The sequence below is a fragment of the Aythya marila genome (assembly GCF_965140915.1).
Source record: "Aythya marila genome assembly, chromosome: 2".
Lineage (NCBI taxonomy): Eukaryota > Metazoa > Chordata > Aves > Anseriformes > Anatidae > Aythya > Aythya marila.
Window position 1 is genome coordinate 21778481 of NC_139043.1, and position 23370 is coordinate 21801850.

General features: G+C 40.5%; 1 protein-coding gene across 1 annotated transcript in view; it reads left to right on the forward strand.

Moving 5' to 3' along the window:
• Window positions 1-3970: 3970 nt before the first annotated feature.
• CUBN (cubilin) overlaps window positions 3971-23370 on the forward strand; it is a gene marked incomplete at its 5' end in the record, with an annotated part of 136839 nt that continues 117439 nt past the window's right edge. Inside the window, 17 exons of the mRNA XM_082754389.1 lie at window positions 3971-4089; window positions 4254-4383; window positions 4726-4818; window positions 5819-5857; window positions 6645-6746; window positions 7684-7787; window positions 11329-11455; window positions 12616-12784; window positions 13598-13729; window positions 14995-15090; window positions 15634-15755; window positions 17252-17438; window positions 19043-19161; window positions 19993-20227; window positions 21304-21485; window positions 22260-22422; window positions 22621-22811. Of these exons, the coding sequence (XP_082610515.1) occupies window positions 3971-4089; window positions 4254-4383; window positions 4726-4818; window positions 5819-5857; window positions 6645-6746; window positions 7684-7787; window positions 11329-11455; window positions 12616-12784; window positions 13598-13729; window positions 14995-15090; window positions 15634-15755; window positions 17252-17438; window positions 19043-19161; window positions 19993-20227; window positions 21304-21485; window positions 22260-22422; window positions 22621-22811 (2310 nt within the window). The remainder of the gene's footprint in view (window positions 4090-4253; window positions 4384-4725; window positions 4819-5818; window positions 5858-6644; window positions 6747-7683; window positions 7788-11328; window positions 11456-12615; window positions 12785-13597; window positions 13730-14994; window positions 15091-15633; window positions 15756-17251; window positions 17439-19042; window positions 19162-19992; window positions 20228-21303; window positions 21486-22259; window positions 22423-22620; window positions 22812-23370) is intronic.

The following is a 23370-nucleotide window of genomic DNA, read 5'->3' on the forward strand; positions in this document are numbered from 1 at the left end:
TTGAATTCTGGCTGTGCTCTCAGTCAACTCTTGTCTTCTCCAGCAGCATCTCTGCATTGCAAGCACATGCTGCTGCAGACGTAGATGGAAACCGCCATTTCATATCACACAGCTTCGTACTGAAGCATAAGATGGTGATGAATTGTAGTCCCTGCTAGGACAGGATGAACTTCAACCAGAATTAGATAGAGACAAATGCTCCATTACTTTCTGCCAAATCTGTGTGCAAATTATTCTCTTTAGAGATGTTTCCTCAGCTATAATGTCAGTGAGGTAATGGAATGATTTTCCCCAGGAGGAGGTGTTCATGCCAGCTCTCCTTGTTATAATGAACAATCCCTATACTTATGCCAGATACTTGCAGGGTTTCCATTCTGTTCCCCCAGAAAATGATGTCTTAATCCAGTATATTTCAGTAAAATTAAAAGGTGTGGACCTATTTTTCTCCTTAAGATGGTTTATAGATTTCCCAACTTGGCTAGCCTAAGGTGCATTCACTAGAAATAGAGCAGTAAATTAAGCAAAATCTTGAAGGTCTAATGAAAGGAAAGTAGTGTGTCATGCAAGGTTTAGATAGATTTCCAGAGCTCTCTTTCCATCCTATAACCAGTACATAGTCAAAATCACCTGGTCTTCAGGTCAAACATTGTCTAAGCTGTAAAGCCTGCATGAAGAGAAGGTGAAATGAACTGTTTTTGTTTCCTGCTTGGATAAGCAACAATTTCCCCAAACTCTGTAATATATTGCTCATTTGTCATTTGCTATATTAGAGTTAATTAGTTGGAAAGTGAAGCTTGAATTAAAGATTGACAGGCAGGAAAGAGAGACAATGCATACTGAATATGCCACAGCAGTAAATAGAGATAAAGAAAGGATTTGGTGGGGTAATAGCCTAAATTCAAGCTGAAAACTGTCAACATACAATGCATTTTGTTAAAGTCTTCAATACACATGTATGTGTACATTCAACCAGGCTGCTAGAAAGTGCAGTTTTAGCTGTCCCATAAGCTCTTCAAGCTGACACCCAACACAACATACACGCTTAGTAGGCTATTAGATAAATAAAAATAAAATAAATACAAAAAGCACCACACAAACCCCAGGCATAACAGAACAGACATGAAGAATGTTACTAAGCACTAGTTTAATGGACAGTACAAGTATACCCAGAGGCAGAAGGTATCCTGTTGACTAGACAGACATCAATAATTCATCTTTGCTTTCCTATTCCAGAACAGGGTTTCAGAGCAAAGAGCGGAACAGAAAATAAATAATAATAATAAAGGAAAAGTAAAAACTGTGGGGACAGATTCTCATTTGGTATAAAATATCATAGTTTGTTTGGATTGACTGGAGTAGGGATGGTTTACATCAAGTGTGGATACAATTCCATATTTTCACTTAAACACCATCCCCTACATTGGTGAAGGATAACACAAGGTCTTTCCTCCTCATGCTCCTGTGTTCTGGCAGCAGCAGCTGATAGACTCCATCTGGAGGGCACAGCCTGCTGTGGGCAGGGGGGTACCCAGAGGGCTGAGCTGCTGCTACTACATCAGTGAGCAGAGGCTTATGGCATGGGCTATCTCAAACCACCGTGGTTTCAGGGGGAGCTTCACCTCTGCCCTTCCAGATCTCCAGGCAGAAGCAGTAACAGTTGGATTACCTGCACCACAGTCTTGTGTCAGCACAACAAATGTGATTAGCAGGCTACCACTGTGCTGAATTATGAGGTAAGATTTGAAAAACTCAGACAATAAACTGTAACAACAAGCCAGTTTTTCATGCAAACATCAGAAAATAGTGGAGGTGGTGGGATGTTGCTGATACAATGGACATTTTAGTTATTTGTAGTAAGGATAAAGTTATTCATGACAAAGCAATAAACCTTACAAGTCCTGGCTTCACGCTCACTTTCACAGTGTACTTCTGTGTATTCTAGAGGTGACATTAATATTTTTGGTCACCACATCCAATCTAATCCCAGGATACAGGAAGGCACTGAGCCTTCTGTCTGAAACCTTTCTGTCTGAAAGCTGCAGAGCTCATTCAGTCCCCCAGTATTAGTGTCCAACTGACCTGTGGGCAGAACCTCTCTGTTGGGTGAGAAGTGCAAAGCGGAGCAGAAATGGAGGCTGCCCATGGTTAGGAGGTGTAGGAGCTCTGTGGTCTCTGTGAAGGTCTGGGACTTGAAGGGCCAACGAACAGTGGCCACAGTTATCTTCAGCGATAGCAGCTACAAATGTTGCTGTACTGCTCAGGTTCTGAAATGTGAGCAACCTGTATGAGTTAGGTATTAAACAAAAGGGTTACTGGGGACAGGACAAGGGGCAGTGGCCACAGAATGGATCACGGGAAGTTCCTCACCAACATGTGAGAGAACTTCACGGTGAGGGTGACGGAGACTGGAACAGGCTGCCCAGAGAGGTTGTGGAGTCTCCTCTGGACGTATTCAAGGCCCGTCTGGATGCCTACCGTGGCAACCTGCTCTAGGGAACCTGCTTTGGCAGGGGGGTTGGACCTGATGATCTCTTGAGGTCTCTTCCAAATACTACAGTTCTGTGATTCTGTGAAAAATGCATGAATTGTGATGGGACTGGAGGTTCAAGTAACTCCTAGCACAGTGTATGCAAAGCTGCTCTAAGCAGGGACACGAAAGCACAGCAAGATTTGTGTGAGGGGAATAGGGGACTCTGGCAAAAGCAAAGGATGGAGTAGCAGGGATTGTCACATAAAAAGTGCACTTTTGGGGTGGAAGATGGGGCTGCAGAAACCCTGACGTGTAGTAGGAGGCACAAGGACTGAGTACATGGAGTCTAAGTTGCTGCGGTGGCATTGGGAACCATCACCTGGGAGGAAGAAACAAAAGGCCAAGACCTGAGTAGATACGTCAAAAATGGGTGGGACATGGAACCTTCCAGAAGCAGCCTCCCCACTCCTGGAGGAGCAGCCACTGATGTCAGTGCTTCTGGAGAGGCCACAGCTCGGAGCCCCGTCACCTTGTCACACACAGAAGTCACGTCGCGAGGCGTGTGTCCAGGGCGGGCTCTGCAGGGGCAGGGGCAGGGGCAGCGGTGGCCATGGCACTAAATTGGGTACAACACTTCTTTTGAGAAGGGTGCAGCTGAAGGGTAGAGGAAAATGGGGTCAAGATTCAAATTTTGGCTCTCAGAACATATGAATTTGCATTCTTTGATTATTTTTGAGCATTATCCAAATCCTTCCTTGGTCTTCTCCATTGTCTGTGGCTGGCCCTGAATTTGGGAGCCCCAGCATGTGCAGTGAAGACAGCCTCCATATGCCAAACAAAATGCAGTCCTCTTGGTGTGTGATTGTCTTCTCAGCATCTGGGGACTGAGTCATTTTTAAGTCAGAGCAACCATATTTGGATAAAATTGTGTTTTTCTGTTGCAGTTCATGGGATGCTGTTTGGTACTGCTAACTTGTTTATGTCATCTGCCCAATGAATTACTGTCTGGAAGCTTCTCCTTCAATACAAATATTCCTTGCCAGCTACTGTGGTTTTTATATGTTATTGTTTTTGGGTAATAATCTAGGTTTTTTAGTGCTGCCAAATAATCTTTCCTTCTGCCATGTGGTGCAGCATGCAGGGACAGCAAAGCATTCCCATAGCAGCCAGCTATGCGTTACAAGTGTGCTCTGAGACACAGGGGGGCTCAGCTGCTCAAAGGTCAGAGACATGATGATCCAATGCATGCAGATTTTAATTAAATACCTTTCAAAGCTCCTGCAGCCAAAGGAGAAAAATGCACTGAGTGTCTAGATTATTTGCACACTGTCAATCTTTAATTAAGATACCTGAGATAAAGATTACCCTTACTGGACAAGACAGCAGCATGGGCACCTTGTGAATAAAGAGCTGTGTGAGAGCAAAGGGCACCTGGGCTCTCAAAAGTACAATTCAGCACTAGAGGTTTCACTTCAATCTCAGGACAGCTGGCGGAGAGCAATGCTTTGGGCTGCTTCTGTTTCTGGGCTATTAGTTGCATTGTTATTACTTGCTGGATTGAGCTGTGAATCAAACCACTATGAAAAAAAGAGGCAGAAAAGAAACATTTATGATGAACAGTAAGTACCATTGCTATTATCAATTGCAAATGGATTTATTCATATGGTGGGGTTTAAGTGCCAGTAATGGGAACAGAATGACTTTACTGCATACATTTTCTACCTACTTTCTGGCAGATATGTGTAACTAAATGATCTTTTGTTTTTTTCTCGTAATACTACAGGCCTCGTTTGTCCTCAGAACAGGGTAATCTAGTGTTCCACGCTGGCTCCAGCAAAAATATTGAATTTAGAACTGGACCACTGGGGAAAATAAAGCTTAATGAAGAAGATCTTGCAGAACTTTTTAGTCAGGTGATATAGTTACTTCTCCTTAATGTGTCTTCGTTTCCAGTTTTGTACATTAGTAGTTTAATTTTCTTCAGAATTTTTCTTAGCAAATGTTTGATGTGTTTTGTATGATTGTTATTTTACATTTTTTCTCTTAGCACTCTAATATGAACGCGACCTATTGTGGACCTGTAAAGTAATCAATTTGTTACATAAAGTAATTAAAAGATTAAATTGTGCATGGAACAGAGCTCTCTGTATTTAAAGAGACTTTATAATAGTAATATTAAGCAAGAATAAAACTTTCCTAAGCTTTTAAAAAATCAAAGCTTGTTTTACATTTACCCTTTTTAAAAAACAATTTAGGTGAGAGAAAGTAACGCAGAGATTCAAGAACTTAAGAAAGCCAGTGGTGTCTCTCAGAACGTGTCGCACCAGGTTTCTCTGCTGGCTTCCAAGGTGAGCTGCACCCTCGTGTATTCCACCAGCATTCTGTATTTTCCATTCCCCAGATTAACAGAGTTGCCTGATGCATTTCAGTATTTCTCGGCTTCGATTCAGGGAGCTGGGGCAGAGTCCATATTTAACATCAGCTCAGAGTCTGTTTAACATCAGAGATACTGAACCGGTATCTCTGGAGACAATGGAAATAGTCCTGTAATTCCCATAATTTCCAATGACCAGGATTCTTTTTCTGTTCACTGTCTCCATGGACTATGTCCTCTAACATTTATGGAAGTGAAATCTCACTAAGTTGAGGCTATGGACCAAATATGTTCTTATACATGTTACCTAGATATTCCACTGCATGGGTGAAATGGGATGTAGAGATTTACAGGGGAAAGAAAATACCTGCAAGGAACTTTTCCCAGCTACTAAAGACTTTTCTCCAACAGAAGATGGAAATCCTTTAAGTGACTTAATTTAGGTGTCTTTTGTTAGAGTGCAGACATCATTTCATTATAGGAAAATATTTTATAGCCTGAGACCTCCAAGGGAAATTGTCCTAACATGTGTCTATGGTATTCCCTGATTCACGTTCTGCTTGCTATTTGTGGATCTAACCAACTGAGATATGTTGAACCTTTCCTGGGCTTTCGGTGTACCCACTTCAGTCCTCAGTCCTTCAGATGGCTCATGAGCACCTGAGCAGTTCTGTTGGAATATTCATGTTCTTAAACACCCTAGTGCATCTTCACAAGACCGTTTTTCTTTTTGTAGGCAAAATTGGACATATTCTTTTCATAAGCAGTGATTTTCTGAACTGCCTAAAGGACTTAAATCCCAGTGAATGGGATCTGATTTGAACCTGACTGTCACCTGGTTTCACACACAAGCTATACTCCAAAGAAAGCACTTTGTTAGTCTACTGGCATCCAGCATGCCAGCCCTGAGACCAACACGTACCTCTGCAGTGGCTCTCATGCCAAGGACAACTTAATTTGCATTTCTCTTGCAGATCACAGATCTTGACAACAAACTTCAAAGCTTAGAGCAGGTGAGTAAATGGGAAAGAAAATGAAGATCAAAAAAGAAACATCTGACCCCAAGTAAGTAAGATAAGGTTACAATGATTAAATAGCTAAATGATTTCTTTCCTCTCACACACTGCTCAGGAAAACCTTTTCTGGTAACAGGAGGTTTAAAAAAAGCCAAGGTTTGTAAAGGAGGTGAAATACCCTCTTACAAAACATAAACTGTGTAGGAGCCTGCATTCCTTAAAGGAAAAACAATTGTAGACTGAAGAATAACAACTAGATACCAAGGCAAAATAAACTCTTCCTTCACTTATCTGTCAAGCCAAAGACTGAAGAATTTAAACTGGAGTTTGTGTTGTGCTGGAAATAGCTTATTTTCAACCATCAGCTGCTTCTCCATGAGCGTGTGACAAGCCACAGCTACTCCTGCCAGTAAAAGCAGTTGTCCGATGAGTCACCCATCAAATCAGGAAGATAAGATAACCAACTCTCCATCTAGACTCACTAACAGCCTGCCATTGAAGAACAGTTTCTATTAATATTTACGTCTTACAGAGCTTCGCTCATCCTAGTGCTTGCAGCCAGTCATCCTGTGTAAGATCAATCATACTAAGTCATATTTTTGTACAGATGTGAATGAAAGAGCTCAAAAGTTTTGCAAATTAACCTCACTGAAAAAGGTGAGAGGGAAAGAATGAAAAAAAAAAAAAAACAAACACAAAAACTACAACTTTGTCTTGAAAGTAAATGCTGATGAAAAACTAAATAAGAAGGAAGCTAATTGCCTGCTCTCTTGCTGGGTTTCAGTCTCTCCAGAGGAAAGCCTGCAGCAGCAACCCCTGTGAGAACTCAGGGACCTGCGTGAACTCATTGGATGGTTTCTTTTGCCTCTGTCCCAGCAACTGGCAGGTGAGTATGTAGACTCCCTGAATGTGTGATGTGTGTTGTAACTGCAAGGATGTACCTGGCTTAGCAGAATTGTGACAAAGCACATCACTTTAAAATTGTTCAGGATGGAGTGAGATATACTGAACAGCAAAACAACCACAACAGAGTCATCACTTAGTTTAAGTGCAACACATTTGGTTCTCAACAACACTGATGTACACCAAGAAAATTGAAGTCCCAACCAGTGGGTCAGACCCTGCACTGCTATATGTGGGTGATGCCCCATGGAGTCAGTGATGCTTGGCAGTTTCCACAGCAGAGAATTAGTCTTTGCTTTTTGTTGAGCAGTGTGAACTGAACTGCATACCTTGCTGTTGAGCTTATGCAAGGGTATAGAGAGAATGAAGGAAGGGAATGGTGTTGATTGAAATCCAAAGTAAAACAAATGGGGGTGTAAGTAACCAATCCCATTCTGGGTTTTTGAAATCCAAAGACCTTCTTGGCAAAGGCTTTAATGGTGTTGTTACATACATTTGAAGATGGAAAATTCCACCTTTTTCTCAAAAACTGTCAGCCTGAAAATTGTCCCACTGAGACTTGTGTCAAAACTGATGTAGTTTCAGTCCTAACAAAACAGCATCTCCTGATAAGAACAGTTTGAAAGAAAATTTTCGGAGCCTTTTGCTAGGGAGTTGGAAAGTAGTGGGACCGACAGTACTAAGCTGTCCATATGCTTTCTGCAGACATCTGAAATATTTTATCCCTCATCTGACTGATAATCAGGGTCACAGAAACACAGCTGAACAATAGAGTGTTGTTATAATGTTTCATAAGAGAAGCTGTGTTGATAGCAGCCCGTGGTTTGTGTATGTTTGGAAACTATATTAAACATTGGCTCCATGATTTGCTTCATTTCTCTGTTATTTGGAAAATAAACTGGTTTTCCATTTCATCTTAGGGCCTCCTCTGTTCAGTGGATGTTAATGAATGCCAGATTTATGCTGGAACGGCACTGGGCTGCCAGAATGGAGCCACTTGTGTGAACACACCCGGCAGCTACAGGTAACTTTTCAAAACTATACATAAAAATGCTGTATAAAACACTGCTATGTCTGTGCCATCTGCAGCACAAGTTCTAGTAACAAGTCTATGTAGTATCTATGCACTATATATCACCTCCTTTCAGTCTGAGAGGCCACAAAATCATTAGTACACTGTATAGATGAGCCCTCCACAGGCACAGATGCCCTCCAAAGCCATCGCTTGCTTCAGCACAGGAGCAGAGCTTTTCTCCAGCAAACTCTTTGAGATGCTGGAAACTTCCTAAGCATGTGGACATCAGTGTTCAGTGGCATCCCCAGCACGCTGCATAACTCTTGGAAATGCCTTCACCTACTCCAGAAATACCAGCAGCACTGAGACTGGAGCAGCACAAGCAACACACAGTGCTGTCAGATAGAAAGGGAGGAGAAATGCTGCCTGCAGCAGGCTGGCCAGAAGGGTGCTTGGGCACCACAGACACGAGGTTCCTGGGGCTCACCCTCCTCCAGCTGTGCCCAGTCAGAGGGCAGTCCTTGTTCAGCTCGTTAAGAAACATGTTTCCGTTTACAAGGCAAGCCAGCCTGAACATCCTGAGTCTTATTTTCCATAGTGGCAAATAATCTGGTAAATAAATAACTTTCAGATATAATACAAAGCTCTCCCTGTGCAGTGGGAACAAGCAGGCTGGATAACATGCCACAGCTTTCTTCAAAGCAACTTGTCTCCTGCTTCAGCATGAAAGCCTTAGCCCCCACAAATATTTGCTTGGTGTAACACTGCCTTACGGTGCTTTGTCAGTTCTTGGAGGAACTTCACAAAAGGGAAATTCTCATGCAGTGCTCCTCACACTTCAGCAGGAACACAGAGCCTGTTGAGATGTTACTGCGTGTGTAAGGCTGCCTGACAGCTTTTCTTTGATTTTAAAGATCTTTATAGCTTGCTTGCAGCTGTCCTCAATGCAAGACATTTATCAAGGAAACACCACACAAAGCAGCCTGCCTTTACTTATTGTTTCTTACTGTGCTCTGCTATGTGGCATACAGGTGTGTGACTAAATTAAGGTTTGAGGGAACAAACCGTCTGCCTTTTTCTCAGCTGCTTTCATTGTGTTTCTATGGTCATGATTCCTGAAGTTTGTTCCCCAGTGTAATTTTTACAAATTACACAATTACTTCAAAGAAACTAGAGCCTCTTTGTAAGTCACAAACATTGTGATATTACTGCTTTTGCATTATGCCCTCAGGATTATAGTTCAGTCCTTTCCCCAACTCCATTATACTTGTCTTCACAGACTCCTTTCACATAATGTCCTACTTATTTCTGTGCACTCCTCGGATGCTAAATCCATCCCTAAACAGGGTGACATTGCTCTTTTCAGCAGCTGTAAGAACATTGCTGCTGGTTTTTCTGGGGCCCAGCACCCCTTGTCACCCCAGTCCTGCTCTGGTGCAGTTACATACACCAGTAGGGACTGTTGATAAAGAAAATGGTGATATGTAACTTCTCATAGACCTCAGGGATAACACCAGGTGAAGGACAGTGCTCAATCAGGTACTGTCAAATGGAGGGTAATGCAGTCTTCACTCCCTGTTCAGAGTCTTTACGTGCAAGCTTCAAGCTCTAATTCAGGAAAGCACAGAGGTATGAGGAAAAAGCAGGTATTCTAGAAATGCTTTCCTGACTCAGCACCTCAAAAGGACATGGCATCATTTGGACAAAAGGTCATGGGAATCCCCATGTCTATCAGACATTTGCATCGCAATCAGCATAATGGGGGCCTCACCAGGACACAAAGGTAGCAATGGGAGAGGACCAGGGCAGTGCCACGCCGCACTGCTTTGCAGTTTGGCCAAAGCTCCTTGCAGCGTGGCCGACTTCTCAAAGCTGAGCAATTTCAACTGGGTAATGGATTAACCTTTGCCAGACTAGGCAGGAGACAGTGTCATTTTCTTTCTCCTTTGGAGCCTCTCCGATTGCCTTGCTGTGTCCTTTGGAGCTGAATGTGAGGCTCTGCATGTACTTTGAACATTTGGGGGTGTTCTGCTTCCCTGTCCTGCCGACTCTCTGCTTGCCCAGCTTGAGCGACTGCACTTGCAAGATGATGTCGGTGTATTTGCTGTCTCTTGCATTAATAAACATGCAGTTTTACAGTACTGCGACTGCAGTTTTGAAGCCTGAGTTCACCTGGGTCGCTTGTCCTGGGTGCAGAGTTTAGTTATCTGCAATTGGCTTATCAAACACTTTTTCAGCTGATCACGTCGCCATGGCAAGGATAGCATGGCATACTAGTAAATTGCTCCAAGGTCCAGATCAGCTGCACTGGAATATCTGATTCAAACTGTGTAGGTAAATGCTTGTACAGAGGTGTTTTTATTTGGTATTTATTTATTTATTTATTTATTTTTATTAGCCAGCTTAAAAGCAAGTGAACAGGGCCAAGTGAGTGCTATATGTCTCTGTGGGGATCAGACATCTCAGCACATTACTTGCATCGAAATAAGTGTCTCACCTTCATTTTATTAAAAGTTATCTAATTCATGGGAGTCTTTCTGCAGTTTTAATCCCATTCAGTTAGTTGTATTTCAGACTCAGTTTTTGTCCATGTGGAAATAAAGGACCAGAGAAAAGAGAACCATCACCTGATAGCCCAGAAGCTCCTGATTTCAGGTCCACTGTGTTTGTGCAATGCTGTGACTAAGGTGTGCCCTGCGGGATGCATCCCTTCAGCCTGCAGCTTTGTTCCTCCTACCTCAGCAAACCCTTGTGCTGCCACTGTCACCCCACAGAGTGTGAGGCTGCCCTGCTCCCTGCGATGGGCTGGGTGCAGGATAGGAGGGAATGGCCCTGGCTGGGCCACCTCCCAGGTGAGTGCTCAGCAGCAGGGAAACTGCTGCAGGGTTAAGAGCTAACACCACCATCTCCTGCAGTGGTGGAGGTTTAAAAAACAAACAAACAAACAAAAACAATAACAGCAACAACAAAAAGAAACTGCAGTGACAGCTGTAGCTTATACATCTCTGCTTTGGGATGGAGTGCAAGGAATGATGTCTGGACTGCTCTGGGGAGGTGAGTGGGGATGCTCCTTGTGTACAGACATAGATAGGAGATAAGCACCAAGCCTCTTGATGGCAAAGCAGTTTTGTGTATTGCTAGAGGTAGAGCTTTAGGTACCCAGCAACATATGAAGGTGAAAAGCAAAGCTAAGGTGCTCTCTGGCTGAAACGGGGATTTCCAGGCACATATTCTGCTGAAGTCTCACTTTAAATGTTTCCTTTTTCTTGGATTTGTGATTGTAACAAAAATCTGTGGATACTCCCGTGGGCCTGGACAGTCACGGATATGAGCAAGTCCCACATGGCTCTTCAGTCTCTGCTAGACAGGAGCCTTGCCTCTGGCTGCAGGATTATTAATGGGATTGTCAGTACTGCTAAATACACAGGGGCTTCATGAGGAACACCATATAAATAAACACTGCAGAATATTATCTTACTATGGTAACACATGATCTTTAAGTGCTATATAGAAATAACATATTGATTTTTCTGTCTGCTTTCACCATTAGCTGCTCCTGTACTCCAGAAACCTATGGGTCTCACTGTGCCTCGAAGTTTGATGACTGCCAAGGAGGATCTGAGATGCTCTGTGAGCATGGCATCTGCGTAGATGCAGAAAGGGATCAGCCCAACAAAGTAAGGAACAATGTATAAGTCTCGTTATGCAAGGCAGCATGAACATGCAATAGATTATGCTGAGTACCACAAAACTGTGTAGCACTGAAAAGACATCGAGAAATGCCACTGCACAAAGAAATGCCACATAACCTCTCTGATGTCTCAAGGACAGCAGCAAGAACTGGAAATGCTTTGTGTCTTGTTAAAGAAACTTGCGAAAGTATTAGATCTACAATTACATCCATTGGGAGATTGGGAATAGTCTTTCAACAGTCAAAGTCTCATTTGAAATATCATATTCTTACCATTCATTACTTGGGGAGTTCAGGACTCAGTTGCTGGAATATTTTATTACTTAAACGATTCAGAAGGACAAACGTGGTTTTTGTTTTCCCTGGGAAAAGCAATACCTATGGAACACTGACTGCTGGCCTGGTGGCTGCTGCCTGTGCTTGGTGCTCTGTACCATCCATTTGACTCCATCACTGACTCCAGGCCTCAGCTGTCCAAGTGCCTGTACTGGGTGGATGCTAGCATGTACTTGAATGGCCTTCTGCAACAAGCCAGATAATTGTTTTTGGGACAAAATCCAGGTACAGGGTGTTCACTCCAAAGGCATGGATGGAAGATGCCAGCTTTGGCTCTTTCCGCTCAGAGCAACCCTCCAAAACTACCCTGGCAGGCTTCTGTTCCTTAGTGTTCCTATACACCCATGCACCATTCCAGCCACACCACATATTCTTTGTGCTAAAATGATTTTTTTCTCAACTTGTAGAAATTTCCACAACTCATCACTTGTTTTCTACCTATTTTTGTGGAGAAATCTTTTTCAAGAGGATTCAGTGTTGGCTTAACAGCATCTGCTCCTGTGTCAGTCAACAATACCGTTCCCATTAGCTTTAATTGTACCAAAGCTAGATAAATATTGAGTCTGGCCATTAGTAAAGTTTAGAAGAGAGAAAATTGTTGTTAATGAGAATGTATATTTGCAACTTAATGTCATCTCTTCATATTATATAGGTTACTGAAGAGTTTGCATGCAGCCAAGCTGACTTCTGGTTGCTTACACTGATCTCTCTTGTATAGTTTAGAAGACATTTTATAAGATGAACTCTTGCCCTTTTTTTGGCTGTTCTTCTACCTGTCTTAAATGTGTAATGTGGTGTTTGCTATGGCAGCCCAAGTACCACTGTATCTGTGACATTGGCTGGATGTCCCCTCCTGGCAGCCCTGCCTGCAGCGCTGATATAGATGAATGCAGCCTTCCCAATCCCCCATGTTCACAGAACCCGCCTGTGCAGTGCCACAACACACTCGGCTCCTACTCATGTGGCCCCTGCCCCACAGGTACCGTGTCATTGCTTGCTTTTATGTTGGGAGGGGGTGGCAGCAGGTAGTACTGGCAGTGTGTCATTCCCATATGGGAATGACTCCATGAAATGCTCCAGTCTGTATCCTACAGAATAAATGCCTACAGGTTATGGCTTATCTACATAACACATAGATAATTTTACACAGTGGAGTCTAACGCATGATTTATCCCATCCTAAACAGGTCAGATCTAAACAGGTCAGATGAATAGCATTCTTGAAGTACCTATTTCTTTCCAATGATTTTACTGGGAGCCCAGAACAACTAGATTGGGATGGGTAAGACAAATCCTTCCCAGTGTGTGTAGGGTTAGCTTCATGTCAGTATGCCCATTGTCCCAAGGTAATATAAAAATCTAATTGTCCCTTCAAGCCATAAAACCTATGAGCCATCTTTCTGAGTAGGGTATGTTTTATGTATAGGATGTGTACATGAGGAGCATTTGAAGATTTAACCAGAGTTATAATAAAACCTTGCTGCAAATTTTGCACGTTCACTAGATCAGAATTGTCTCCTCTTTGGATTAAACTGTGTTTGATTGTGACATATCCACAATACAGTTAAAATAAAGCATTCTTATACAAATACCTTCACTTTGTTGTGTTTGTAACACATTTTGCAGACCAGTATTAATTATCATCAGTTATCAGGAGGACAGGTCTTCTCTTGTGTTATTGAGAGGAAATTCAAAAGGCAGATTTTTCTGCTTTAGGAAAAGCTCTGGTCAAAGCAGAAGATGAAAAAGTCAAGTGTTTTCTATTTTAATGTCTGTCCTGTGCTTCTTTTTAGGCTGGCAAGGAAATGGCCACAGCTGCCAAGACATTAATGAATGTGAAAGTAATAATGGAGGCTGCTCAACAGCACCAATGGTTCCATGTATCAACACAATGGGATCCTTCCACTGTGGACTCTGTCCACCAGGTAAAATAATGGAAGTTTTTGTTGATAGAACTATAGAAAGACTTAAAAGATGAAGATTTAACACATTTGAGCCTGCTTTATGATATACTTAAGAAGCTGTAGACTGGTTTTATATAAAGATTATCACATGCACAAATATATTTTTGTATTTTGTACAGTGCTATACTGTAATATAGGATGTAGAGTTCACAAATATTTAAACTGCTTCAGCTATTAATGAACATTTTGTAGAGTAGGTGTCTGTTGGTGCATTATCTGAAATGTGTTTCTCTTGTACTAGGTAGCCCCTTTTGGTGTTAAAGCTTTGATTTTATAAGGTACTTCCTTTAAAAAAAAATGAATGGGAGACAGGGATTGCATAATTATGATAGTAATCTCATTGTCTGTTTTAATTAAAAGAGTATCCTGTGTGCCATAAATCAGATGTATTGTCTGTCTTTAAAAAAAGGCTAGATAATTGTTTGTCACACTCCAACTGCTTTCTATAATGGCAGTGTTTCTATTGCAATACAGGTCAAACAGTGGAAGCGGTGACTTCTGTCCATATAATTTGTGTTCTATGGTTTCAATTGCTTTACAGGATGCATGCAATCAATATGGGAAATACTAGCATGAAAAAGGGTTTCTAACTGACCTTCCGACTGCCATCTGAATGGTAGTAGGCTGCAGTTACCGAAGGCTCTCCATTACTGGGGGCTGAAGGACTATCAGCATGATAGAAACGTGGCCTCGGGTGAATTTTGGTGTGGTATAGTGGACCTCAGTTCTGGCTGTGTATTTGTTCCTCAGCATTTTGGTCCTACAGAGCCTCCCAAGAGAAGGCAGATGTTGCATTCGGAACCCAAGGGTAGCTCTGATATGCAGTGGGAAGCCCTGAGGTGGTTGTGGCTGGCTGTGTGCAGAACTGTAGGCAGGGCAGCACATGGTGGCTGAGAGACCTGAGCTCCTATGGACTCACTCTGACCTCACCTATGTTTGGGTAACACTAATATAATTCTTTTCTAAAATCACATGAGGATTTAGTTAAGATCAGAATCCATCCTTGCAACATAGGATCATAATAAATAAGCCAGGTTTTACTCCAGAAAGCTAATTTCTCTCTTTAGCTGCAAAGGCTGTGATTTTACACCATAAATTAGTGTTTTTTTGTTTGTTTGTTTGTTTTTTTTTGTTTTGTTTTGTTTTTTTCACCAGATGATTGTTTTTCTGCTGATGCTAAGGGAACATAGTTTGTTGCAGACTAACTAAGAGTTATCTCTGTACAGGTTATGAAGGAGACGGACGAACATGTACCCAGGTTGATATCTGCTCAATAAATAATGGAGGTTGCCATCCAATGGCAACTTGTACCTCTGTTTCAGGTATGATGCTTTTGTAAGGACTGTAAGGACAGTGTGAATCTCAAGAAAATAGTCTATTTGAACCCACTTTGTAGCAAAATATTTATATTGCTACCCCTTCTCCATAGTCAGTTTTGCCTTGCCCAGAGGAGTTCACAGGCAGGTTGGCTAAAGTCAACAGGCCTTTCCACAGACATTGACAGAAACAGATTGAGGCTCCACACAAAAGAGCAGATTTCATCATAAAAATGTGGAGATCTTCGCCATTTCCTTTGTGTGTGGTTTCCAGTTTCACCTGCTTTGACTATTTTTCTCCTTCCTATAAGTATTCTTTCACCACTTCCACCACTTCCCAGGAAGCTTACCTTAGACTCTCAGGTACAAAAAACAGGGATCTTTTCATGATCAGACCAGGCAAAGACCGGGGAAAGTACCAAAAGATCAAATAAGTTGGCATATATAAAGGCTCAGCTTCAAAATATCAAGGAACTGTCTTGTAATGTTTGGTACTGTCATTTTAACAAGGACTGAACTAGTCTCTTTGTTTTTGCCTGATTTCCCAAGGACTAATGCCATTTTGTTCCTGCACATCTGGGTACACTGGAAGTGGATATGGGCCAAACGGATGCTCTCCCCTCAATGATACCTGTCAGCTGCAAAACCCTTGTGCAAATGGTCAGTGCGTGGTAAGTGCTTGACTCCTCACAGTCTCCCTGCTGTGCTCAGGGAAGTTAGTATTGTGGATCTGAGGATTTTTGGTATTTCTGTTCTGGAAGATACTTATTATGATGATTTTGGAGAAATGTTCACAAATGGTAAATTTGTTGTTCAAATAGAGTCTGATCTTGTTTGTCCATGTTGTTCTACAGATATCCTTCTTTTGATGATTCTGGGAGTCAGGGGGAAATGGGCCATATGATGTTTTCGCCCTTCCCTTTCATGATTTTCTGTTCTAAAGGAGATGATCCCCTCTTCCCCACTCCACCTCTTACCCTCTTCTGTGCATTCCTCACTCATTTCTGTGGGTACCTGTTGTCTTTTCGCTCAGCTATTTAAAGGACCTTTTGTGCCCAGATCTCATCTACTTTTTCTAACTATTTAGAAACTATTTTAGTCAGTCTATTAAAAGAAATTATGTACTCCCTCAAATTTATCCTAACATATAACTATAAGCAATCATGGTTGCAAACTATTACTTAAAGATAATGACACAGTCAGATAGTTCAGTAATGGGATTTTGATGCGTCTAATAAAATAGGGTACATCAGAGCTATATTTGGCCAGTGTAATGACAGATAAAATTTAATGTTAATTAAATACCAGGCAATGCAGATCAGAAAGCACCTTTTTATTTTCTAAAATATTATTGTAGCCTTTAATACACAGAAAAATCCTCTTCCATAATAGTGAAAATCTCTGTTCAGGACACAGAGGATGTGATCAGAGAATGTACAAGGAAATAAAGAATATAGCACATTGATTATGGGACATCAAAGCTGGCAGTTAGCATGTGCCATGGAATATCAAAATCTGCTTTAACTGTAAGAAGTATATCTAGAAAACAACAAATACAAGAAAAGAGGGCGTAAGAAACTAAAACAATTACAGATACGGAAAGACTTGATTACAAGGAGTAGTAAAGATCAAGACAAAAGAAATGGGAAAAAAGACAGGAACAATACGAAGAAGTAAGGGAAACAGTTCCTACTTAACATCCCTCAGGGTGAAAAATAAAGTAACATCCACATAACTACAGTGCAGACTTCTAAGAGAACAGGCTTGAGAGGAATGATTTATAAACCATTGTTATCTTGGCTTGCTATTTTTAAGTTTTAGATAATATCATTAACTTGTGTCTAGGATGATCATTTCAAAACCAAGCAAACAGTTTCCTGAATGATTAAATGAATACAGATTTTGGGTTTCTAAAAAGTACCTTGAAAGAACTCTGCAAAGAAACAACTTGATAGAAACAGCAAACAGCTAGATAATCTGATTAGGCTTTTGGTTTATGTTGGTATTCACCACTTACCATCAAGGCCATTAAACTCCAAATGATTTATTTCTTTGTTCTTATATCTCCACATAAAGTAAGTGTAAATGTCAGTGTTTCTACCAACTGCATTGATTCTTCTATGTGATTCATGATCATTAAGTTTATTGCATTTGTTTATACCTGTAGGCAACGATCTTTGGATATTTCTGCGTGTGCAATGCAGGCTGGACAGGCCCTAATTGTACAGAAAACATTGATGAATGCTCTAGCAACCCGTGCCAGAACGGGGGAAACTGCACTGATGGGATCAACAGCTACACCTGTGAGTGCACCAGTGCTTGGACAGGACCACAGTGCCAGACTGCCCAGCAAGGTATGTCCAGGACATCCTCCTCTGGAGAAAAAGGCTAATGTTGGTGGACTACAGGTGCTGGTCCCTTGGAGTTAGAGTTTTCCACATTTTTTTCTTTATAGCTGCTTTGTTTAGCAATAGGAGAGGAACACTGGAGTTGCGGGCCTACTGGCTGTGACTAGCCTCCAGTTATCCTAAAATCAGATTGCTGTTCCTGATAAGTGGTCTGGTAAGCTGGGTAGGAAAGAGGGTTTGGTATAAGGGAAACAGATTTACAAGAGAATGTAGTAATGTTTTTCTTCTGTGCATACAATTTCATTTGTTGCAAAACTGAGAGGTCCAGATATTTTTAGTTAACATGAAAAGCCAGAAAAGGTTTTCAAAACAGAAATGTAATGAAAGAAATGTTATCCATGAAACTAGGAACGTGGAGTTTTACAGTGTTCCTACTTGTAGGATTTCTTCTGAATATGCATTCTTCTTTTTCTTTTGGGGGAGGGGGATTATTATGCCATTAATTTTGATTAAACAAAGTCAGGATAGCATTCCAGTGAGTGTCTCTGTGGCATCCATCTATCAGATGGCTCCTATGTATTGCAGACTGATGTGAAAAAAGCAGATTAACTTTTTATAGAATACAGAATGTTAAATTTCACTGAGCCACCATGAAATCTGATCTATATTAGAGCTACTTCAAGCTCTTTCTGCTTTCTTTATATGTATAACCAGTAATTTTTTGTTATTAGGAATATATATGTGGAAAAAATATTTAACCATTCAAAATGTGAAGAATAGAGAACCATTTTATATCCAGTGACAAATTATAATGTATCAGTCTTTCTTAGTTCTTAATCAAAGTAGAAATAATACATTCTATGATATGATAATTATGAATCTTGTTGAGAAATTGTGAGATGTTTTAGACGGACACTTCAAAGAAAATTATATTCTTTTTACCATTCCCTCATACAAAATACTTCATTTCAGTTCGCTGATAATTGAGTATTTCTTTGCTGTCAGTTGAATGTTAATCTACAGCTGCTTCTTGTATACCACAGCTGTATGTGCATTGTATTTTGGGTTCTTTATGGACATATTTCTCTGTAGCTGTTTGGGATTCCCAGTTCACATGGTCAATAGACCACGGTATATTATAAGAGGTGATATCAGAACCAGAAATCTGACCCCAAAGGATATATAAAACATCTGAAGGATACATTCTCTGATGCACGACTACTGGGAAAGACAATTTTATATCATGTGAGCTTCAAAATGTCATTTCAGTGTCAGTGGAAATTCTGAAGATTTTAATCCCGAGTTAGTCTTCTGGAAACCAACTGGTTTACTGATAGTTTTCTGAGACAGAATCAACAACTTTTGGCAGACTTCACATTTTCCTGCTGAAAGATCTTTATTCTTTTTCCAGGAACTACTTTTCTCTCAGGGAATAATTTTTCTCATTTTTTATGATATCATTCCACTTCAGAGTAAATTCTGAAGTCTTTCATAGAAGCATCTTTCATTCTTGTTTTAAATGTTCAGGAAACCAAAGCCAAAAGTTTGGTTTTGTTTAAGTTTTTACCGTGACAGCACAAATTAATCCATTTACTTTTCTGTTTCTGCAGCTTGTGGAGGATATCTTTCAGGCTCCAGGGGGACTTTCAGTTACCCAAACAACCCAAGCAGCCAGCGGTACGATACTGGGGTCAGCTGCGCTTGGGTTATTCACACTGATCCCAACAAGGTAAAAAAAAGAGTTCAGAATAAAGAAACCTTCATTCTGCAGGACCCCTCAGTTCATCAGAGCAAATGTGGCCATTTTCATGTCACACATTCCAATATCGTCTAACCTACATTAAGGGATCTATATTTTGAATATATTTTTGACTTTGCATGAGAATGAAATAAGTTGTTTTATAAACTAATGGCTGGAAGTGTTTTATAAAGCATTATATGTATGTGACATATCCTCAGCTTTAAGCCTTAGAGCCACTACTGCTGTCTTCAGTAGAACTGCATTAAAGCACATTGGCAGGGAATCTGAACTTACATAAAGCTGTGTGTGTCACTATTTATCTAGAGTAGGTTCATAATACACTGATTTTATATGTGCAAAAGAAAGATCACTTTTAAAAAAGAACGATCATTTTTTTTTTAACTCCCATGACAATATTTTCAATCATAGAAAGGATGAGAAATGTTAACTATCTGATGAGAAAGCTTCCATGGGAAACTTGGAATAAAGTATTATATGCTAAAGTTCAAGCCTTTCTAACTATATCATGTAGCAGACACAGGCAAATGATATCAATTATTAGTTTATAGGAATAATGCTGTTTCCAGATAACTTCCCTGTCCAAATTCTTTCTGATTTTCTCTCCTTTCTTTTGATCCTTAAGATTCCATAATATTTTCTTCTATCCCGGAATTTTTCAGGAAATCACATAATGACTCCAAAGCGAATAGATTCTCACAGCTGCATGAACAAATAAATCTTTCCTATGCAGAGTTACAGCATAAACTATTTTAGCAAATGCAAAAAAAGAGATTTTTTTGTTTTGCTACTTCCTGTTAGATTCTGCGTATTACTTTCCCGGTCTTCCAACTGAAGGCAAGTAATGACTGTAACTCTGACTTCCTTCAAATCCATGATGGGGCTTCAGCATCAATGCACATGCTGGGAAAATACTGTGGTTCCACACCTCCCACAGAGCTTTTCAGTTCCCACAACTCCCTTTATTTTTGGTTGTACGCAAATCACGCCATTACAGATGGAGGTTTTACTGTTCAGTGGGAATCTCGAGATCCTGGTAAGTTTGATGAAATGTCAGGTAATTTAATGTGTTCACAGCTTTGGAGCAAAATGAATGATTTACTTACTTTAATCAGGAAATGTTAAGAGCAATAGGACATTTTACTAGGGAATGAGGCTGAAATTTAGACACGTGTCATTTTAAGCTATTTAAACTCCAACTTTAGGCCTCTGCATGAATAATGTACTGCTAGTTTTTAAGGCTGCTTTTTGCCCCCTGTGAGGAATCCCCTATAGAACAGATAATCCTGGAGATGACATTCTTCTGATTAATTCTCTTTTCTCACAGAAGTTTCTAGTACATTGAGCAGGCATGTTACCCTTTTATTTCCACTGACAATTTACAGGAGGATAAAGAGGTTGAATAATGTTTTCCAAACATTATAGGATCAAACTGTTTGAAATTTAATTTCAAATTATCTGTGATGTTTTAGGTATGATTTGCAGGCTGTTACTGCTTGAATTCTTGGTAACACCACTTGTGTGATTCTGTGAAACGAGTCCTGGAAGTGCATTTCTAGAGATAAAGCCTAAATATATCTTGTGCAGCATCAAGCTCACTTCACTGTTCTGTACAGAACCATCTAGGAACAAAACTGTGCACTGGGTTGTGTCCTGAAAATATCAGAGAAAAAAAAAATATAGAAAATTCTGGTGGAAACTATTTCTTTATTTTAAGAAACAATAATTAAAATGTTCTTTTATTTTTTTTTTCTTTTAATTGACATTGTTAGATATCATAGATAGCATAGTGTATTTTATTTTTAAAACAAAAGCTTTTGACCACTCTCCTAAAGATACTTCCATTAAAACTGTGAGAGAATCTTTCTTTTACAAAGCAGATGAGGAAATATATATATATATATATTTTTTATAATTGAATTGTAAAATTAATTATAAAATGTAAAGAAAAAAGTAACCTGTTGGTTTATTTGTTTGTTGTTGTTTTTTGTTTGTTTCTGAATGTATTCTGAATTCCAAAGTGCTACCTGATCTTGAAATTTTTGACAATTCAGCTTTTGACCTGATGTGCAGTGTTAATGACTGTGTTGTTCCATGTTTCTTTCCTGTTAGAATGTGGTGGCGAGCTGACAGGTACTTATGGCTCAATAACCTCTCCAGGATACCCTGGTAACTATCCTATAAACAGAGACTGTTTCTGGACCATTTCAACCAGTCCTGGCCTCCTCATCACTTTTGCCTTTGGCACACTAAGCCTAGAACACCATGAAAACTGCAGTTATGACCATTTAGAGGTAAAGTTTAATTGTGGATTATGACATCACTTTATGGCAATGTTGTTGCAAAACAAGATATTTCAAAACTTTTTGTATGTACAGAAGTAGACTGTTTGAATATAAATCCTGGGTAGAAATGTTCATTTGTACTTAACTCCAGCCATTGATGCACTCAGATTCAAAAAGAGGATGAAATCCCACTCCACTGAAGTCAGTGGAAGTCCTACAACTAGAGAGGATGGGATGTAAGACCAAGCATCTGGTGGGAAGCTTTCACTTTCTTGCAAAGCTTGGTCTCCAGACTGCTAGCAGAATGTCAAGCCACAGAGGTTCAGCCTAAGTAAAACTATTACGGGAAGGTATCTAAGATTAATAGATTCCTATTATAGTGCAGTCTATGACTTGATGGGTGAGCATAGGACTTTCTCTCAAGTGAAAAGCAGTGGTTACAGAATTCACCAATGCCCACTCACAAGAATAAGATGATAGTTTGGAGTAGCATGTATTCCATAACTGGTCCATGCAGGGGATGATTTCAGGGAAACACTTCAGCATTAGATCTCCTGATCCTTTCTTTCCCTTTCACAACCCCTTGATGACTCCTAGAAGAACCCTCACAGCTATGCTGGTAGGTCTATATCTTACTTTCTGTGTGTCTGGAGGAAACTTCATATGAGCTTCCACCATCCACTCTATCTCCTGGGCCCCTTTATGTAACTTTAAGAGTGTTTGTACTGTCCAGAGCTGGCACACATCTGATAATCCTAAACAGTGATCTATCGTTCTGTCTAGATTCGAGATGGTCTTCTTCCACAAGACCCTGTTGTTGGTAAATACTGTAGCACTGGATCTCCACCCCCACTCCAAACCACTGGTCCATATGCCTGGATTCATTTTCACTCTGACGACTCAGTTACTGATAAAGGTTTCCACATTGTCTATACAACATCGCCTGGTAAGTAAATTTCAGCACTGAAGTTTAGCCTGTGACATTCCCAGGATATAGCCAACAGGACATGGACATAATTAACATTTACTATTTAATAATACAGAAAGTCTCTTAGATTTGTAGTCATTGCTTAGAGCCACACTAAACTGGAAGAGTTCTTATGGTTGTGAATATTTCAACTAACATTTTGTGTTCTTAATATAGCAGATCCAAGTTGTGGAGGAAACTACACTGATAGTGAAGGGATTATCACGTCCCCTTTCTGGCCTAACCCTTTTATCAACAACCAACAATGTATCTACATTATCAGACAACCAGAAGATGAAAAAATATACCTCAACTTCACCCATATGGAGCTGGAGAGTCACAGCGATTGCTCATTGAATTATATTGAGGTGACTTTTCTTAAGCAGTTAATATGAAATGTTAATTACATGTGTGTACAAAGAAAGGCAGCATAATTTCTGTCTCAGGTGCCACTACAGAGACCGGTGTTAATCAAAGGATTAAGTATACCGATTTATTAGGGTCCAAAAGTCACAGGGGCTAAAAGAATGAAGATAAGAGAACAAGAAAATCTTCCTGCATAATACTAATGCTAATTCTTAATCAGCTGGACATGATTAATATGGAGTTTGGACCATAGGTAAATACATGCCAAATACAAGAGAAATAGAAATAATGGCACAGCTTCTATGAGGCATTTTCCAGTGCCTCATGGTGTTATGCTGAAAATTTGGTTTCAGTGCAGAAACAAAGCATGTGATTTACATATCAACAGAGCCCATCCCACCACCCCAGCCAGGAGTAGGGCAATGTGGGGCAGCCCTGAGTGATGGGCATCACACTGGGAGAAAGGAGCAAGCCAAGGTTGGGCTAGGATGTGCACTCATGGTTGGGTCTGGCTTGGGGATGCCCATGGCTGGGAGCTGGAGCCTGGTTCTGCTGCAGCCG